This window comes from Symsagittifera roscoffensis, chromosome 1 (genome assembly GCF_963678635.1).
Source record: "Symsagittifera roscoffensis chromosome 1, txSymRosc1.1, whole genome shotgun sequence".
Taxonomy (NCBI): Eukaryota; Metazoa; Xenacoelomorpha; order Acoela; family Convolutidae; genus Symsagittifera; species Symsagittifera roscoffensis.
Window position 1 is genome coordinate 42,551,241 of NC_087062.1, and position 20,525 is coordinate 42,571,765.

At 36.9% G+C, this 20,525-nt stretch overlaps 1 protein-coding gene across 1 annotated transcript; it reads left to right on the forward strand.

The window, feature by feature from the left end:
- Window positions 1-11,982: 11,982 nt before the first annotated feature.
- LOC134844681 (RNA-binding protein Musashi homolog 2-like) lies at window positions 11,983-19,669 on the forward strand. The gene is made up of 3 exons (XM_063861495.1): window positions 11,983-12,665; window positions 14,590-14,838; window positions 15,012-19,669. The coding sequence occupies exons 1-3, from the start codon at window positions 12,003-12,005 to the stop codon at window positions 15,693-15,695; spliced, it is 1,596 nt and encodes a 531-aa protein (XP_063717565.1). The 5' UTR covers window positions 11,983-12,002; the 3' UTR covers window positions 15,696-19,669.
- Window positions 19,670-20,525: the final 856 nt, after the last annotated feature.

Sequence of the window (20,525 nt, forward strand, 5' to 3'; positions counted from 1 at the left end):
GGATAGTGCTGAGAAGTGAAAAACAATTTTTTGAATGATCGAATTGTTTACTTCTAATCAATTTGCTCATTTGATTACGTAAAAACTGGTACTTTGACCAATTATCGCTTGTGCTTTGACTGCGATATGATCTGAGTGAATTCTGTTTCTTAGTCAACAATTGCTGACATTCTGAATCGAACCATTCCGTTTTCAACACGTTTTTTGGTTTAAAATTACGAACAAACTTTTTTTCGATAGGAGCATGTTGCTGTAGAGCACAAGAAATTAAATAAATCATCGTCGAGAACATGTTTTGTGCGTCTGTACATTGATATAAGAGATACCAAGGAAGAGCGGAGAGTGAATTGCAAAATTCATTTTTCTGATAATTTTTCTTATTGAAAGTCGTAATTATCCTCGGTAAAATTTTGCCGCATTTTATATCCGTCAAAATAAATGAAGCAAAATGGTCGGTTTTATAAGGTGTATCAAAACAAAACTCAATGCCGTTTGTTTCATAGTCACTGATTATGTAGTCGATATGAGTTTTTGTTGAGGAACTAATTCTGGTCTCATCGTTTGGACAAAAAACCTTCAATCCATATGGGATAATTATAGAATCTAAATTTTCTTTTTCTTTGCTATCCAGATAATTTATGTTATAATCACCCAAAAGCGTAATTTTATTAGAAACTGAAAAAGCATTATCTATGTTAAGCGTTAATTGTTCCAAAAAATCAATAAAGTTTGATCTGCTTGGGTTATAACACAAATTAACTAACATTTTTTCTTTACTCGAAATGTTAAATGTAGATTTGCACTCAACCCACACTGACTCATATTTTTCTTTATCAAATAAATTTAGATCAGGCCTCAATTTCGGAGCCAATTTGACTGGTATATATAACAAAACGCCACCGCCTTTCTTTTTTACCGCTGATTGCCTATCATATCTGAACATCGCATGCGTTCTAGGTTGGAAATTCCATAAATTGTCACTATCTTCTTTTTTAAGCCACGTTTCGGAAATTCCTATAATTGTGTTTTCGCCCATATCATCAAGAAATTTTTTCAATTGCATCCGTTTTCTAATAATACTTTGAAAATTCAAATGAACAAATTTAAGATTTGCACAATTTTTTGAGCAGATACCGTAGACTGTTTCAATGGTTTCGATAGGACCAGGGTTTTTTTCAACATCCCCACTTTGGGTCAGTAACAACGCGAAAAGGAAAAGATGAGTCAGTGTGGTAGCTCTCCGCTCATTTATCCCACATTTCGTTGATAATATCTTTTGCTGGCAGCTTAGATAGCCCCAGTAAACAATAGTTTTTTCTTTAGTTTCCATCTGAGCCTTGGAAATTAGAAAAATTGCACAAAACAACCAGAATTTAATATTCAGCATAATAGGTTAAATAAATTAAATAATCGCCAAAGTTTGCACCAAGAAAAAATGCGAAACTAGTATTTCCTAAAAAATTTTGCACCGTTTTGGAAAAATTGTAACATTTCTGCCGTTTTTGGATCTAAATTTGATGATTGTTGGGTTTGCTTCATTCTGGGGCGGGTTGTAATCTCACATGTGTTTGCATTAATATCAGAACCCCTAAAAGAATCTCTAAAACTTTGCACCAAAATTTCAACACCCCCATCAGAAGGATGCAAACCATCCGAGCTAAGAGCATCTGTATTTTGACTAAAAATTTTGTTTATGTCTAAAATATCCAATTTTACTTCGCCCAAGTCTTTTACATTCCGTACTAAATTAAGAATTTGCTTGTTTAGCTTCTGTACATTTGGATTAAAATCTTTTCTAAAAGCGCCTAAGGGAGTTACAGTACATAGCTGTCACGCCTAAGGCTGTCACGCCTAAGGGAGTGACAGCCTGATCTATGGAATAGGATGTCAGTAAAAATCTACAAATATCACTTCAACGGAGTATACAGATACTTCGAACGAAACTCAGTCGTTTATATCAAACATCTTGATTTCCGCAAAAAAAAACAGTGCTGATCATGCTAATGCTGATGTAGAGAAAAGTGTAGTTTATATGCAAAGAAAATAACCCACGAGAGATAAGTTTTTCTTGATTTGGATCACCACACTTGAAGGTTTGTAAGTCAATTGAAGCGTTACAGACGAGTTGTCGAAATCAGTGAAACGCGATCAACGTGTTAAATTTTCAAAAGTGGTGTTCCGCAGGACTCCATTTTGGGGTCTATGTTGTTTCTTCTTGTATCTGCTACTGACCTTCCAAACAAAAATGCACACTTTCAGCGAAGTTCTATTTAGCCGATGACACAAAAATTGCTAGATTAAACTGATCGGCTGAGAAAATCTGGACTTGAAAGCTACAACTACGTGGCTTCTATTTACATTAGCGAGCGATAGTGTATTAGTACGAACCGTCTTGTTTTTCTAACCTAATTCGCAAATAACAGTGTTCATTAAAAGTGTTCACTTTTTTGGTGGCACTTTTGCCCTTCTCACGATTTGTAGCATTGGAAAATTCAGCATCTGTTCTGATTTATTTGTGGCTAGTGCTTGTGATTTATTAAGCTCTTGTACCGATATGCTGAAATTTTTTTGGTTGGTTTCGTTCAATCTAGGCTTGAAAAAACGTGTGATTGTTTCTAAAATGCAGCTCGAATTTTTTTTTGCCTCTAACGTCAAGTTCATTTTGTAATATAAATTTTTTTGGTGTATGGTTACACTTTGCACACACCAATTAATTTTCATTTTTTTAAACAGTGCACGGGTTGCAAGTGTATGACTTCCACAACTTACGCCATCAATCTCAGGACTAGCTTCTGGAAACTGTTTGAACAAGCGTTTCATAATTAATGGACCAGTTTATATGACCGGAAAAGCAACCTTGATATTGATGAAAATCCTTCTTTTTATATGCTAAATCAAAAAACCGCGCCGGGTTTCAGAGGAGCTAATGTCTGTAATTTGCTGACAATCCTCCACATTTTTTAAAATCAGCTGAACTATTTTTTTGTTAGCATATTCTGACCAAATACGAAAGTTTGAAGCACCTGCTTGTTTCATTGTTTAAGTAGTCGTTTTTTTTCAAAGCGTTCTTTTCATCGATAAATTCTGAATGTTTTCTATTGGCTGTCTGCTGGCCATTTAGTCTCAGAATCAGTTCTCCGCAGTTTTTAGGCAGTTATAGTTAGTGATCAAGTTCAAGTTTGTGCCTGAAGCTGACTAGGGGGAGGGGGGTGCGTGCGACTTGAGGGTTTCAGGAAATTTAACGGATGGTTTTGAATTTTATCTCGTTCAGTTTGATTGCTATCAATTGCGCTAGAAGAAAAACTTATACATTGGATACAGAGCTCGTACCATAGGTCGTTGGACTGTCTTGAAAATGCCAAGTATCTGCTGGTTTGAACTGACACTTCAACTTTTTCTTTTGTCTTTGTTTTTGCAGTCATTGGCCAGTTCTGAGTTCAGGTTGTAACGGCCAGCGTTGTTGCAACCCAGATGGATCCGTTAGCTGTCCTTTCGAGGGTTCTGGTACCTCACGTTAAAAGTTTTTGTATATTTACCAACGCGATTCCTGTATTTTGTTTGAAATTCGTACATATCGTTTGAAATGTTGTTTGAAATGTCTTTTTTTCTGCTGGTTTTTAATGCCTATGATTTCTTCCTGGCTTGAACAATTTCTACGGAAATTGAAACTCGTTTTTTGATTTTTAAATTCTCGAACTCTGACGTAACTACGTTGATATATAAACTTTCTTGTGTTTTTCGTCGAAATGATTTCGCTTAATGGTTTCCGGTTATTGATCCTTGTTTTAGTGTTTTCTTTTTTTGTTCCGACCATTGTAAATGGGGGAAAAACTTTGTACTTGGACGTGTTTTAGTTTTTTTCTCTATTTTTTGTTTTCCCCGATCCAAAATCAGGTCTCACAAATGATCATCGGAATGGGTCGAGCGATACATCTTATTAAAGCCCTTCCAGTCTTATTTCGAACGACAGTTAAAAAGTTCCAAAAATTTTTCGAGAAAAACCAGTTTGAAAATTTTGATTTTTGTGTACTTTAGAGCGAATAAGATTTTTTTGATTGTTTTTTTTTCGACTGGAACCGTTGCACGATTTTTACTATGTTGCCTTTTTTTCTATGACTGTCGAATATGTCTCAATTCTATCTATTTCTTTAAGAGTACGGTCGGAACATGCTGTGTTGCGTGCACAGCCACTGGCTTTTCTTCTCTCTTCGTTTTGTTTTCCACGCAAAATCAGGTACCAGAAATAAAAAACGGAATAGGTCGAGTGATATATTTAATCGAAACCCTTTCAGTCGTGATTTGAACGACACTAAAAATTTCCAAAAACAATTTCAAGTGTCGAGAAAAACAAGTTCGGAATTTTTGATTTTTCGTCTAGTTTCGTTCGCGTAAAGCGAGCTAGGATGCTTGAATTATGCTTAAGTTATGCCGTTTACAATTAAATTTTACTTCAAAATTACTGCCAAATGTCATGTTTTGTTTTCGTTTTTCTTGTCATTTTTCTGGAAAAACGGTTGTCTAGTTTGCTCAATTACTATGACCGTCTAATAGGCCTAAGTTGTAGAAAAGAAAAGAAATTAGTTTGAACAAAATAGTTTTTTTTCAGACTATGGTCCGAACATTTTGTGCTACTTGCGCAGTAACTGGCTATCCTTGTGTTATGTCGGTTTCTTCGTCGTATAATGTGTCGTCTGAAGAGCAGGAATAAGTTTCTGTGTTTTTGTATGTTTCCGGTGTAGGGTGTTAGAAACTTTATCTTGTTTTTTCATTCTGAATCACATTTTTGTCCGTATAGAACTTTGAAATTATTAGGACTAATTTTCTTGATAATTCGGTATAGAACTATGTTCACAAGATATCGCACCTGAAAATACTACGTTAAATTCCCTGCATTAAATTCAATCTACTATCCAGCGCAGGTTGCATGGAGGGAGTTGAGGAAAAACATACGCCTGAGTCTTCAAACGCTTGTGGTTCGAGTCCGGTCGGGATGTGTTATTTGCAAACTAGAGGTTCTGATTTTTCGTACTATCGTCTGTCTATTTATTTTTGTCGGTTTCTTTCCCGTAACACGGACTTTTTGCAGGTTTAACTTTCCTCTTACTTACTGAGTTTCAGTTTTCAAGCATTTTAAATGCGGTAACTGAGATTTCTGACCAATTACGAAAGTTTGAAGCACCTGCATGTTTCATTGTTGAAGCAGTCGTATTTTTTTTTCAAAGCGTTTTGTTCATTGGATCAGCTCTATTGGCTGTCTGCTGGCAATTTAGCCTGATAATCAAATCTCCGCAGGTTTTTAGGCAGTTAGTTATGTGATCAAGTTCATTTTTGTGCCTGAAGCTGACTAGGGGGAGGGGGGTGCCTGCGACTTGAGGGCTTAAGGTAATTTGACGGATGGTTTCTAACCTTTTCTCGTTCAGTTTGATTGCTATCAACTGCGCTCGAAGAAAAAATTATACATTGGATACAGAGCTCGTACCATAGGTCGTTGGACTGTCTTGAAACTGCCAAGTATCTGCTGGTTCGAACTGACTCTTCATCTTTTTCTATTTCTTTGTTTTTGCAGTTATTGGTCAGTTCTGAGTTCTGGTTGTAACGGCCAGCGTTGTTGCAACCCAGATGGATCCGTTAGCTGTCCTTTTGAGGGTTCTGGTACCTCATGTTAAAAGTTTTTGTATATTTACCAACTCGATTCCTGTATTTTGTTTGAAATTCGTACATATCGTTTGAAATGTTATTGATCGAAATGTCTTTTTTTCTGCTAGTTTTTAATGCATATAATTTCTTTCTGGTTTAAACAATTTCTACGGAAATTGAAACTCGTTTTTTGATTTTTGAATTCTCGAACTCGTACGTAACTACGTTGATATATAAACTTTCTTGTGTTTTTCGTCGAAATGATTTAGCTCAATGGTTTCCGGTTATTGATCCTTGTTTTAGTGTTTTCTTTTTTTGTTCCGACCATTGTAAATGGGGGAAAAACTTTGTATTTGGGCGTGTTTTAGTTTTTTTCTCTATTTTCTGTTTTCCCCGATCCAAAATCAGGTCTCACAAATGGTCATCAGAATGGGTCGAGCGATACATCATATTAAAGCCCTTCCAGTCGTAATTCGAACGACAGTTAAAAAGTACCAAAAATTTTTCGAGAAAAACCAGTTTGAAAATTTTGATTTTTGTGTACTTCAGAGCGAATAAGATTTTTTATTGTTTTTTTTTTTTCATTTTTCGACTGGAACCGTTGCACGATTTTTACTATGTTGCTTTTTTTTCTATGACTCGAATATGTCTCAATTCTATCTATTTCTTTAAGCGTACGGTCGGAACATGCTGTGCTGCGTGCACAGCCACTGGCTTTTCTTCTTTCGTTTTGTTTTCCACGAAAGTGTTTTTCGTCGAAATGATTTAGCTCAATGGTTTCCGGTTATTGATCCTTGTTTTAGTGTTTTCTTTTTTTGTTCCGACCATTGTAAATGGGGGAAAAACTTTGTATTTGGGCTTGTTTTAGTTTTTTTCTCTATTTTCTGTTTTCCCCGATCCAAAATCAGGTCTCACAAATGGTCATCAGAATGGGTCGAGCGATACATCATATTAAAGCCCTTCCAGTCGTAATTCGAACGACAGTTAAAAAGTACCAAAAATTTTTCGAGAAAAACCAGTTTGAAAATTTTGATTTTTGTGTACTTCAGAGCGAATAAGATTTTTTATTGTTTTTTTTTTCATTTTTCGACTGGAACCGTTGCACGATTTTTACTATGTTGCTTTTTTTTCTATGACTGTCGAATATGTCTCAATTCTATCTATTTCTTTAAGCGTACGGTCGGAACATGCTGTGCTGCGTGCACAGCCACTGGCTTTTCTTCTTTCGTTTTGTTTTCCACGCAAAATCAGGTACCAGAAATAATAAACGGAATAGGTCGAGTGATATATTTAATCGAAACCCTTTCAGTCGTGATTTGAACGACACGAAAATTTTCAAAAACAATTTCCAGTGTCGAGAAAAACAAGTTCGGAATTTTTGATTTTTCGTCTAGTTTCGTTCGCGTAAAGCGAGCTAGGATGCTTGAGTTATGCTTAAGTTATGCCGTTTACAATTAAATTTTACTTCGAAATTACTGCTAAATGTCATGTTTTATTTTAGTTTTTCTTGTCATTTTTCTGGAAAAACGGTTGTCTAGTTTGCTCAATTACTATGACCGTCTAATATGCCTAAGTTGTAGAAAAGCAAAGAAACTAATTTGAACAAAAATGTTTTTTTTTTCAGACTATGGTCCGAACATTCTGTGCTACTGGCGCAGTAACTGGCTATCCTTGTGTTATGTCGGTTTCTTCATCGTATAATGTGTCGTCTGAAGAGCAAGAATAAGTTTCTGTTTTTTTTTGTATTTTTCCGGCGTAAGTTGTTAGAAACATGATCTTGTTTTTTCATACTGAATCACATTTTTGTCCGTATAGAACTTTGAAATTATTAGGACTAATTTTCTTGATAATTCGGTATAGAACTATGTTCACAAGATATCGCACCTGAAAATACTACGTTAAATTCCCTGCATTAAATTCAATCTACTATCCAGCGCAGGTTGCATGGAGGGAGTTGAGGAAAAACATACGCCTGAGTCTTCAAACGCTTGTGGTTCGAGTCCGGTCGGGATGTGTTATTTGCAAACTAGAGGTTCTGATTTTTCGTACTATCGTCTGTCTATTTATTTTTGTCGGTTTCTTTCCCGTAACACGGACTTTTTGCAGGTTTAACTTTCCTCTTACTTACTGAGTTTCAGTTTTCAAGCATTTTAAATGCGGTAACTGAGATTTCTGACCAATTACGAAAGTTTGAAGCACCTGCATGTTTCATTGTTGAAGCAGTCGTATTTTTTTTTCAAAGCGTTTTGTTCATTGGATCAGCTCTATTGGCTGTCTGCTGGCAATTTAGCCTGATAATCAAATCTCCGCAGGTTTTTAGGCAGTTAGTTATGTGATCAAGTTATTTTTGTGCCTGAAGCTGACTAGGGGTAGGGGGGTGCCTGCGACTTGAGGGTTTCACATTATTTGACGGATGGTTTTTTAACCTTTTCTAGTTGTTTGATTGCTATCAACTGCGCTAGAAGAAAAATTTATACATTGGATACAGAGCTCGTAATATAGGTCGTTGGACTGTCTTGAAAATTGCAAGTATCTGCTGGTTTGAACTGACACTTCAACTTTTTCTTACTTCCTTGTTTTTGCAGTTATTGGTCAGTTCTGAGTTCTGGTTGTAACGGCCAGCGTTGTTGCAACCAAGATGGATCCGTTAGCTGTCCTTTCGAGGGTTATGGTACCTCATGTTAAAAAATTTTGTATATTTACCAACGCGATTCCTGTGTTTTGTTTGAAATTCGTGCATATCGTTTGAAATGTTATTGTTTGAAATGTCTTTTTTTTCTGCTGGTTTTTCCAATTCAAAATGAAAAAGTTTTGATGATTTCTGTAGACGCAGTTCTTATACCTCCATGCCTAAAAAGCGTAAGTATTTTTTTCGCCCATTACTCTTCTGAGCTCTTTTTGGAGAAAGTTGAATAATTTTATCTGCGACGAAAGGAAGTAAAATGGAATTCTTTCTTTGGAATGCATGGCTCAATACTCATCTCTTTTAGATTAACGCTTTCGTCCTGCTTACTGGATACCAGTTTTCAAGCACCTTTGGTTGAGGTAATTGAGTTACAAGGTTCTTGCGGAATTAGTGCTGTTTTTCTGACAAATTTTTCAAATAGATGGATGAATGTTCACGGAATTATTACGCATGTGATTCTTATGTTAAAGTTATGATGGCGTTAGAAATGCACAACAAAGGCTTTGTCTTGCGAACAATTTCTTCAACAGAATCATTAAATCGTTTTCTAAAATCTGCTCGGTGTTAACCAACGGACTTATGTCGAGCATGTCTGGATACCTAACACAGATTTTTTTTGGTTTACCAACTTTTTACCAGAATCGTTTGAATAATTTGTTTCTTGATTCATAATGAATTCCTTGCGTTCCCAGTCCCCTTAGCCCGGAGGTAAAGATTATGCCTTTGAAGGCACAGGTCATGGGTTCGAATCTGAGTAGTCTCTATTTTTTTCAAATGGGAAATATTCTGTTTCAAATAAAATTGTCGGCCAATTGTCTGCTTACTTGTTGCCTTAATTGTCACATCTTGGACTCGCTGAAAAAATTTCTCGGCCCAAATTAATATGGCCTATTTTCCATTGGCCTAATGACCTAATTTTGGGCTGTTTGGAGGGAAACACAATTTGAACACTTTCCTTCGCACTTCTCAACTTGGTTGTATGTTTACCAATGGAGTCGTTGGAATTGATGTTGTGGGATCAAGGGAGTTAATGGGCACTGGAAAGATCTCCTGCATTAGAGGCACTTCACAAATTTTCATTGACACAAAAAGTTATCGCCCTCGGAAAAGTCTTTTTTTTTGATTTTTTGACCGTTTTTCAAACTTTTTGAATATTGTCGAAAACTTCCCTGCCATATCTGAGATTTTGGGCTCAATTCAAGGAAGGGGTTGTGAAAAACGAATTTGGTTATGCAACCACAACCCAATTTTTGACACCAAAATTTATAGCCCTCGGCAATTTTTATTTTTTAACCGTTTTTCCGAAAAATTTTTTAACCGAAAACTACCCTCCCAAATCTGACATTTTTGGGCTCAATCGAAGCTATAGGTTTTTAAAATTCCTTCTGCTTAATCGACTCCGATCTCTTTTTTACAACAAAAAGCTGTGGTTCTCAGAGTGACATTTTTTGAATGTTGCTCGTTTATATCATATATTTAATCGAAGCTACAGGTTATTGAAAGCTTAAGTTTAGAATTGAACATGCCCAGTTTGTTAAAGAAAAAAGTTATGACCTTCAAACAAGTCTATGCGAAAACTACCGTGCCAATTCTCAATACGTTTTAAATGAAAAAACCTGGTTTTGGGAATCTTCTCTGCATAAATGGCCACAACCTGTTTTTTGCCGAAACAAGTTATGGATTTTGGAAAGTCTTTTGACCATTTTTTAGAAATTTTTTGATTTTTCTTTTAAACTACCTAATCAAATCTGAGATGACCGGTTGGGATAATTGACCGGTTGGGATAATTGTTCCTACAGAAGCGGGGTCTCTTTATTTTCCCGTTAGAGAAATGTTATATTTTGGGAAAATTGATTATCTCAAAATTAGAAGAGAACATTAGAGGTTTTGCGCAAAGTCCAAATTTTGAAACCACATTTTTCTTGACCCATGAGTATAGAAATTTCATCTAGTATCAAGCACGTACCTCCAGCTTCAGCTGGACCCCTTGTTGTTTTTATCGAGACATACGAAAGTTTTGGTTCACCTAGTTTTTTCAACATATATATTTTTTTCGACTTTTTTTATATTTGCTGTGGCGTACGTGGTGCAAAGCTCCGCTTCGCCTGTGTTGTAAATTTGCCATTTTTGGTTGTCGCCTAATTTGTTCGACGGCCTTATTTTGGGTCGTTGGATGAGCGAAACAAGTTGCTGATGCACGTCAGTCCTTGGTGGCGAGAATCGAATACTGTTTTCATTTTTTAATGAAAACCTTTTTTTGGCTCAACAGGTGTCTGCTGAAAAGTTGTCGATTTTGTTTCGGCTTGATAAGTTAAGTTTCGATGCAAGTTTAAAGTTCTATAAACTCATTCAGCATCTTTTTCTCAAAAATGATTTTTATTCAAGACGAATTGAGACAAAGATATGAAAATTTTAACATATCTAGCTTCTCTCGACGTTTTCAATTTTTTGTTTTGTCTTCGGGGTGTTTGAAAATTTTGTCGACCTTTTTTTAGGTCGACAGAATTGATTTTTAGAGCTCTCCCTAAGCACGGTTTAGTCCCTGTTTTGGCCAATTTTTCTGCGCTGCAGGCAAAATTTTGAAAAAACAGTCCAAAAAAGGCGTTTTTAGGCACTTTTTGGAAAATTTTGACCAAAAAAGTTTTTTCAGCGCGCGCTCCCCTCTCAAAGTTAGAATATATTGGCGCCCCTAGAAAAAATTAAAGGTCGGTCGGCAAAAAATGGATTTCTTAAAAAGTACCAAAGGGGGGACCCTTTGGGTCGAATCGCTGAGGTGGAAAGCGTCCGCCCCCCCCCCCCAAAGCCCCCCCCCCCTAAATTCGCCCCTGGTTTTTCATTACAATATTGGCGGATTATTCTGTGCTTGTCAGTAACCTGCAATCCTTGTTGAAATTTTTTTATGTTGCTTGTGATTTTACCAACTCCGATTCCAGTATACTGTTTTTTTTGTGTTTTTTTTCTTTTTCTTGGACTGAAAGGTTTTGTGGTATCCTATTTTGGTTTGTTACTATGTATTTCTTGTGAGCAAACTTTTTGGTGCAATTTATGTCTGCTCAAAAATCGTCGGCTTTGCTACCGCACTGTAAGTTTTTTTTTGATAGTTTCTTAACATCCAATTGTCTTACCTCTTGGATAATTTTTTGAAAGGAGTTTTTTTGAAGGCGAAAAGCAAGGCAGTTGTAATTTTTTTTGGTTTTTATATTTTTTCAATTTTTGCTACTGCTTTCATTTTCTGTTTCTGTCGGTTAGATTGTTATTCTATGTATATGTTTTATCGCAAGTAGTTCGAAGCTTTGCTTCGCCGCTGTATGTAAAGTTTATAAAGGAGCAAGTATTTCAGTTTTAAGATTCCGGATTTTTTTTTTTTGCATTTATTTAGTAATAGAAACAATTTTCTTGAAGTTTTTCATTTTCCAATTTGTCGGCTCATCTGCAAGTAGTGATAGTCCTTCCTTTTTTGTATCGCAAGTAGTTGCACGTCTCTGCTTCGCCTCTGCATTTTTTTTACAATTTTCTGTTGGCTATGTTTTTCCAGCATCATTGAGCATCACTGCGTAAAATACAGACGTAAATTGAACGTCTTGCCCTTGATTCTCGATCTGCTTGATTAATTCAGTAATGAATATTTTGTAAGTTTATGTGATCTGAGTTTCAGTTGAGTTAGTTTGAAATACGTGTTATGGATTCTCTGGACTCTAGTAACAGCAGCACGAGCCGGAATGGATCGAATAGTAGTAGCGGAGGAGCATCAACGCCAGGCAGCTCAGTCGCTCCCAGTTCATCGGCACTGCAAAACGAACAAGTCCAAAACATGCCGTCCTCTGCGCCCATCGCTGTTCAACAGCCGGTAAGCAATGTCCAAGGAGTCGTTCCAGTAGATTACTCACAAGTTCACCGGCCGCCGAGTTCACCTCCCCAATTCAGCATGAACAACACGGCTGGAGGTGTCCCGACTATGATAAACAATCAAGGCATGAATGGAATGGTTCATCCAGGTGTCCAAGGAGTGAAGATGATGACGGCACAGCCGAACAATGTCCAGGTGCAACAGTACATGGGAGGAGCAGGCGATCCTTTGGATCCAAAACATCCATCAATGCTCAACCAGGTCCTGAGTCCGATGGGAGCGATGTCTGGAATGTCAGTGAATTACAATGACGCTACCGAAGCGAACAAGATGTTCATTGGGGGACTGTCGTGGAATACGAATGACAGCATGTTGTACAGACATTTCTCCCAATTTGGAGAGGTAGTGGAACACTGCGTGATGAGAGATGCGGCTACTCAGAGGTCGAGAGGATTCGGGTTTGTGAAATTTGCTGACCCAGAATCTGTCGAACGGGTGAGTCATCCAAGTTATTGGTAGAAGGTTTTTTAATGTTTCTGACAAAAGTTTGAGCGACTCATTGTTCAATTCGTCTCTCCTGGTTCTGAATTTTATATCATTTTCATTCAATACCAATTTTCATTCTGAAAAAGAAACCGATAAATTTCATGTATTTTCGGAAACGTTAAGACAGTTCAGAGGAGATTTTTCTTAACACCAAATAGTCTCCGTTTACGAACTTACATTTATCAATTAATTAAATGTTTGCTTAGATCTATCAATGATCTTCATTCAGAATCATACTTAAGTGAAGTTTTGAAACTCAAATAGTAAAAACCCGCAGATCTATCAAAGGCTATGTTTATGAACCACCATCGAGTTCAAAGATAGAGCAAGACTGCGTGTGTCAGGACAGTGTGTTCCGACTGTTTTTAGGTTATATGAATTAGTGCTCGCTTCACAAAAAAAGTAGGAATTAGCAAATCATCCCCCACACGCTATGTTAAGTATAAAGTGAAAGATTTTGCATATACCTAAGAAATACATAGACTGAATAGCATGCCTCAAAGAAATTTGGAACTGTTTCTAAGACGGATTAAATCTCCGCTTGCGCATTATTAGCGCGGAATGTATGGCGAGTTAATTATCCCAAATTTGCTATCTTTAAACCCCCATAACTTAACAAAAAATAATCAAAGATACAATATCGTTTTTACACTAACGAAGCAAAGTATATTAGTATGAACTTTCGTTTTTTCCCAAACCTAAGTCGCAAATAAGAGTGCTACTTTGGATGACACTTTTGAATCGGTTGGCTGCTGAAGCAAAATATCATGTGCTTTGACATTTGATAAGTAAAAATTTACACAGCTGATGCATTTTTAATTCATGTAATGAACCGAAAAAAGTTATTTGTTTCAAACAGCAGCACAAGTAAAGCTGGATTTAAGAAATTTTCCAATTCAATATATCTTGCAATTTTTTGAAATGCTTAGTTTATGCATAATTTGGCTTTATGCTTTCCGATTTATTACATGTAGAATTGTGCCTTTTTGTATTTGGTGCTACGTTTGCTGCATCGAGTTGGCAATTCATTAGCATCTGCAGCAGCGTTTTGGTGACTGCCTTTTGAGGATTTTATGCATCCGTGGTCGAATCCGACACGTAGCCGAGTTTTTGCTAATTCGAGTATTATTTCTGCTGTTTCTTATTTCACTTGATAGAGCTGCTTTTTGGTCATATTCTTGCAAGTGTTTGCGAAGCACAGCTTCGCATCTGTGTAAAATTGAGCTCAGGAAAACAATACCTTTTGGCTGATATAGAAGTGTGTTGTCAAAAGTTGCTAGTTTTCGAAATTTGTCTAGAGAAAAACCACCTGAGTAAAAATATTCCGTCATTTTCTTCGAAAATTGTCGGAACAAAAATTTTCGATACGTTCCCGATCGATAAGGTTTTATAATACCCTCGATTCAATAGGTTTAATATCCTCCAACCCAAGTTTTTTAAATGCAAGTCAACTCGGTTTCTGTACATGAATTAAAGAATTCATGTCTTTTGCTATCGAGAAATAATAATTTACCTTTTCTCACGAGGACATATGGTGTAATTTTTTGAACGGATAAGCCGAAATCAGAGTTTATAAATATTGTTTCCCCGTGGGGAACCCGTGATTTAGTTAATCGGCTCAAGTTATGAGATAGTAATTAGCTCGTAAATTTTTAAGACATTTTTCGAACTGCTCAACACAACTTAATAATGATCTATAATCTATAGGGTAATGATCTATTTTCTATAGGGTAATCAAATTGCAGATCCACTGGTCTCGTCGTTTATCCATTCGAAGTTCGATATGTGCTGAAGTTGTATTTTATATAAAATTAGTGATGTGTTTTTACCAGCTTTGATAAATTTATTCTTCCCTAATCATTACTCATTTTAGGTTTTGGCTCACGTTCAAAACGTAGGGCCACATGTGATTGACGAGAAAGTGGTAGACCCCAAGCGAGCTGTTCCGAAGTACCAGAGCAAACTGATAAATAAGACGAAGAAGGTGTTTCTGGGAGGACTGCATCCGGACACTACCAACGAAGATGTGCAGATGCACTTCAGTCGCTTCGGAGAGGTAGAGGAAGTGATGTTGATGTACGACCGGACCACCCTTCGTCTTAGAGGATTCGGATTTGTAAAGGTTAGTACGCAAAAGATGTGATAAGCGATCAATTGCAGTATCACTTATTTCCGTTGAACAAAATTGAAATATGCGAAATCGTTTTATTTTAGCAGTGGGGCTGATAGGAAAATTTGCGACTGTTTGGAAAAATTAGTAAAACGGTGAGTTCACTGGCAGTTAATTGCGTTTAGTTTGCCGCTGAAGAAGCAGCCGAAAATGCGTGCCGTGAGCACTATCACGAAATCAAAGGCAAAATGGTGGAAGCAAAGAAAGCTCAACCAAAAGAGGCGATGCAGAACAACACTCAGCTCAAGAAGTGGTCATATGGTCCTATTCCCATGGGCGCTCAACAAGATCCCAATGTACCCTACTACATCAATGGTCAGAGGAATGCCTTTTTGGGAAACGGGTCCATGGCTAATCCTTTCAACGGCGGATTCGCACAGTTTCCCTATTCGCCGGTCTTGAACTATGCTGGAAGTCCGACCTTCCAAGTTGGTTCTCCGCTTGGCGGACACCTGACATCAGACAGAACTGGAACTCCGAACGGTCTTTTCTTTGGAGAACTAATGTCCTCGCCATTTAATGGACAGCTCCCCACCCGTCCAACTGCCATGAGTCCCTCGCCCTTGGACACCCTGGCCCGCGAGAACTTCTTGAGCACCCTGCCCTACATTGGAAACGGGTCTCCCAGAGGTCCTGGAGGAATCACTAGTCCTCCCCTGCCAACTACCCTGGACAACCCACATGACTATGCTGCTGGAATCCTCGCAACCAGTCCCCAGAATACTGGATTCCAGTTCGGATCACCTTTTGGATTCTCAGCTGTTCCTCCCGCTATGGTAGCCGCTTACCAGGGGTACGGAAATCAGTAACTTCGACTCAAATCTTGCCGACTGCTGTCTGTCGTTTCTCAAATGAAAATCTCTTCAAAATGCAAAATGGTTCAGAAATGGTTGCGATGAACAGCAATGCAACAAACAAAACTTACCTATAAATCTAATCTTCAATGTGGCTGCTTATGAATATGATGATTCATGTTAACTAGTTAACTCCGGATTAGTTATTAGTAATCTTTCGATCTAGTCTTACGAACAGTGATCTGATTGGTCTGATCTCATCTGTCTTCTTCGTTTGTTTCGTTATTTATACAGTGTACCTAGTATATTAGTTGAAGCAGTAGTCATAGAAATAGATGTTACTTAAATTTCCTTACAAAGCCACGCCGTACAATACCATACCATAGAGCAGTAGTTCAAAGACCGCAAAAATATTCCCCATTTCCAAAGTATATTGGCGTTAGAAATTTAATTTACTTAGCGACAGACATTTGTTCTTCTTTACACGATTTTAGTTTTCAGTTTACACTCGAACGTTAGTTTTAGTGTAGATAGACTTAAATGTTGCAGCTTGGGCAAAATCATCCTTTTGACGATCTAGGACACCGCTTATTTTGTGATTTAAATCATCATCCTCATATTTTTATGGTTCAGAGGGGTGACCTAGTAACAATTGTGTGCTCTAAAATTTCTGTACAGTGCTTAACTGAGTATTGACTGAATTCTGGGCTATGTAAAATGTCAAAACATAAGCTGTATACTGATAAAATGTCAATTAGAAAGAATATCATTTCTCGGCCTTGACGGCCGTCCGTGCTAGCTGATCAAATGTCTTATTTTGCGCTTTCTTTTCGTCTCCTATCCAAACTCAAGCCGATTATGACTCTTACACAATTTGACCCTTCATGAACTTTTCCTTCCCTCCCAATCATTTCTCCTCTGTGCTTCGCATTGACCTGTCTTGTTGATGGATTTTCAAGGATCACACAAACACTAAAACAAGTCCCGAAGTGATGTATTTTCTCTTCGTTTTGTTTTCTACAAAGTAAAGTTAGATGAAACTTTTGAAAAAGTTAGAAGTAGTTATAGATGGTAGCTAGTGTAGTAATAGGATTATTAGTTAAACTTGAGTAGTAATGGCCTTGATGGTAACAGAGAAGCCTTAAAGTGCGTCTCTCTAAACCCGCGTCACCTCTTCCCACCACCACCATCATCCCACAAGTAAAACAAACCAACACAATCTTCAATTGCACTTTGAATCTAATCACTCAATTAAACCACCACACTCAAAAATCACAGTTTCCCTGTTACTGTGCTTCACATTTTCAACTAAATGAGAGCCGCCAACCCACCCCCTCCAACTAAACTCGCCAACGACTGAGAGAGTAGTTGATGATTGATCTTCAAATAGCGATGTGAATTATTATCTAGCTTTTTGATGTTTGTTTCGATTAACTCGTTGAAAAGCATCTGAAGATTTTGTGCATTTTGGATGTATCTGCTTTTCACTTTTTCATGTCGACATTTTATGTTAGCATCTCCAATGTCTTGTGCTTTTAAATGTATGTAAACAGCTAAATAAAAACACGAATTGCAACTCAATCATAATCGAAATGTGCATTTTATATGATAGTCAAGTGATCTGAGGGAGACTAATTTACTTTTCTAATGAATTAAATTTGATTTGGGCGCCTAAAAATTTGTAGCGTACTGAAACATCGCTAAACCATCTACATTTGAAATGCGTTGATGATGATCACTTTTTGAGCGTTTCAGGTTAAGCTCAATGGGTACTAATCAAAGTTCGCGATATGTTGACTCAAACTAATACGAAGAATCAAGGTCAACTCAAGCAAATGATGATGCTATTTTTGTCTCCCTCTGGTTAGAGAACAAGTTTTGTAATCAGAAGAAGTTGAACTATGGTGTCAGCCTTCATCGCATCTAGCATAGCCTCGAATGCTTTGCTAAAACAATAGAGTTCCATAATTTGATGTCCTCAGATAATTGACAGAAGTTTGAAATGCCCCATATACGCTAGGATAATATCAGCAAAGTATCGAACGTGCAGACGCCATGAAGTCATTTCACGGGTAATGAGTGATGTCCATGTATCTTATCTCAGCGCCTTTTTCACCCTCAATCCTCTTGAGTTCGGTAACTAAAGATAAAGGCAATTCGTTCTAAATTTTACATTCATAAGAGTTCCACAAAGCAAAGCTCGCTTTGCAGAAAGTTATTGAAGTTAATCGAGATGACAGAAAAGTTTTCTTAAAAATTGATTCAATGTCGTAATGGGCAGTTAATTAAAATGTAGTGTGCATGAAACGATTCAGTGATTGACGATTGACTTGTTTTTCAACTGAATCTTGGACTTGGAACCCTTCCCTCAAATGTTACTTACCTGACTTTCGTAGCGCAATCAGCCATGTATTTAACTTGCTTTCCATTTACACATAGATAAGGTAGATTAATAGTTATATTATTTATCGTAGCTTTTAAAAACTTCTGGCCGAATTGGTGATTTATATTCTGCAATATGAATTGGTCGGATATTTGAACGTTCACAATACAGTGGAATTATTCGAGATCGGATAAAAGATATCGTTTCATACTGCAGAAAAAATTGGATTAACTGTATATCTCTATCTTCTTTCGTTCTTTCCGAGTTTTAATTTCGGCCGAGCACGAATGCCGACCTCTCGTAGCTTTTAAACGACCGCGCTTTTGGTGGCTGGATAGGATAGTTTAAATAATTATAACTACAGTATTTAATAGATTAGATGGAAATGTCGATGCTTTGAGAGTGATATGATAACTATGATGACAGTGATGATGAAAAACATGAAGTAATAATATGATTTCATGTTACAACTTGAATGGTGCAAAGTTAACCCAAAACAAATGGAAACATGAGTGACTATTGTTATAGATCTACTTGAAAAATCACCCTCTGTAAATATGAAAAAAGATAGAATATCAAGTGTTAAGAATACAAATAGTCGTCTTTTGAAATGAGGGTTTGTTAAAAAGAGATCTTAAGTGACTCATGTAGTGTATTTGTTCGTGTGAGTTTCATTCTTCTGGAGTGCGGATGGGTTCAATTCAAACGGAAGGTGCTATCAATGCTTGATTTGATTTTTTTTCGATTTGAGTGATTGAAGGTAGTCAGTAAATAGTAGTGGTAGACCAAGATAGTCCATGATAGAACTAGACTAGACCATAGAATAGTAGTGTGATACTCCTCTCATAGTGCTGTGTGATTAGAACACCGGTAAGTCATTGGGTTAAGTTAATTTGCTGAATTTTCATTAGCAACTTTTTCAATCTTCTTTCTGCTTTACACTGCTGATGTAGATCTTAGAACGCTAGGTAGAAAGTGTAGTTGATTAATAATTATATTAGAGATAACTGTTAGTGGTTATTTGTTGTTTTGCAAAACAATTACCGTTCCTCAATCATTTGCCAATCTGAGAGCAGTTTTCAACGTTATGATGATCATGCCTATTTGGAACCAACTTATATTTTTTTCCAATTTTCTTCTCCCTGAACAAAAAATTTGAAACATATGTGCTACCGGTAATTTTTTTCCTTTTGAAGGGGTGAAGTTTGAGTTGTAATTTTACAGTAATGATTTTGATGCTACCATTACGATGTATTGATGTAAATCCTTCTTGACATTTATTGATGATTTTGTTAAATAGTTTAACAGTAGCGCCTAAGCCCTTTCGATTGATCAAAATTTTTAGTCATCGACATTTATAAGTTCAGCAATACTGTAGTTGAATAATTTATTCAAAGTTAGCTCACTATTTTCTCCTTAATATTAGATATTTTCTGAGATTAGACGACAATTAGCTGCTCTTTTTGTCTTTGTTTATACGTTAAATAATGATGCAGATAGTACATTACAAGTAATGCCACACCATCCTATACCGCGCTCTTTCTCTTTTGTTCTAGATGAAATCAAATTATTTGGTTGCTTGGAATTATAACTCTTCTTAACATGAGTTTTGAAAACCTAACCAGCAAGAATTTAAGCGAGATAGACACCGTTTGAAAATGAATTCCTGATAACGGGGTTTTGTGAAGCATGGCATGAAGAAAAAGAGTTCTAGTTAGGGGCGGATTTAGGAGGGGTGGCGAGGGCGGGCGCCCTATCTCCTCAGGGATTCGACCCCCTCACGAATCTAAGGGTCCTCACTTTGTTATTATTTGTGGACATTCAACCCTAAAATTGGCTCTTCCCCACATTTCAAAGTTTCTATTTTTATTACTGTTTTACGTGTGATTATGGCTGAATGCGTGATGTTACGATGCACGATATAAAAAACAGAAATGTTGACAATAGTGAAGTTGTTCGCTGTGCAAAATTTTATTACATGACCACGTCAAATTATGACAACGTCAAATTATTTTTTTTCAAAACTGAAATTCAAATGTGGGAGGGAGGAGTGGAGTGGAAATGAGCCCTAAAATTATTCTAAAGGCGCCTTTGAAGCAGAAATGACTAAGTTTGAAAGGAGCGCGCGCCAAAAAACTTAATTCTTTGGTCAAAACTTTGCAAAAGTGCCTATAAATTTTGTCGAAATAGGGTCCTTGAAGTGTTTATAAATTTTGTCGAAATAGGGTCCTTGAAGTGTTTATAAATTTTGTCGAAATAGGGTCCTTGAAGTGTTAAGTGTTCTGGGAGCGCTAGGAAAATCAATTTGGCCGTCCTAAAAAAGGTCGACAAAGTTTTTGTTTTTTAAACATCCGCCCCTGCCCTCGAGAAAATCCTAGATCCGCCCCTGGTTTTAAGTTTGGTGATATATGCACATGAAAGTACTGAGATCTTTTGTATCAGCTGTACCTATGTTTCAGATT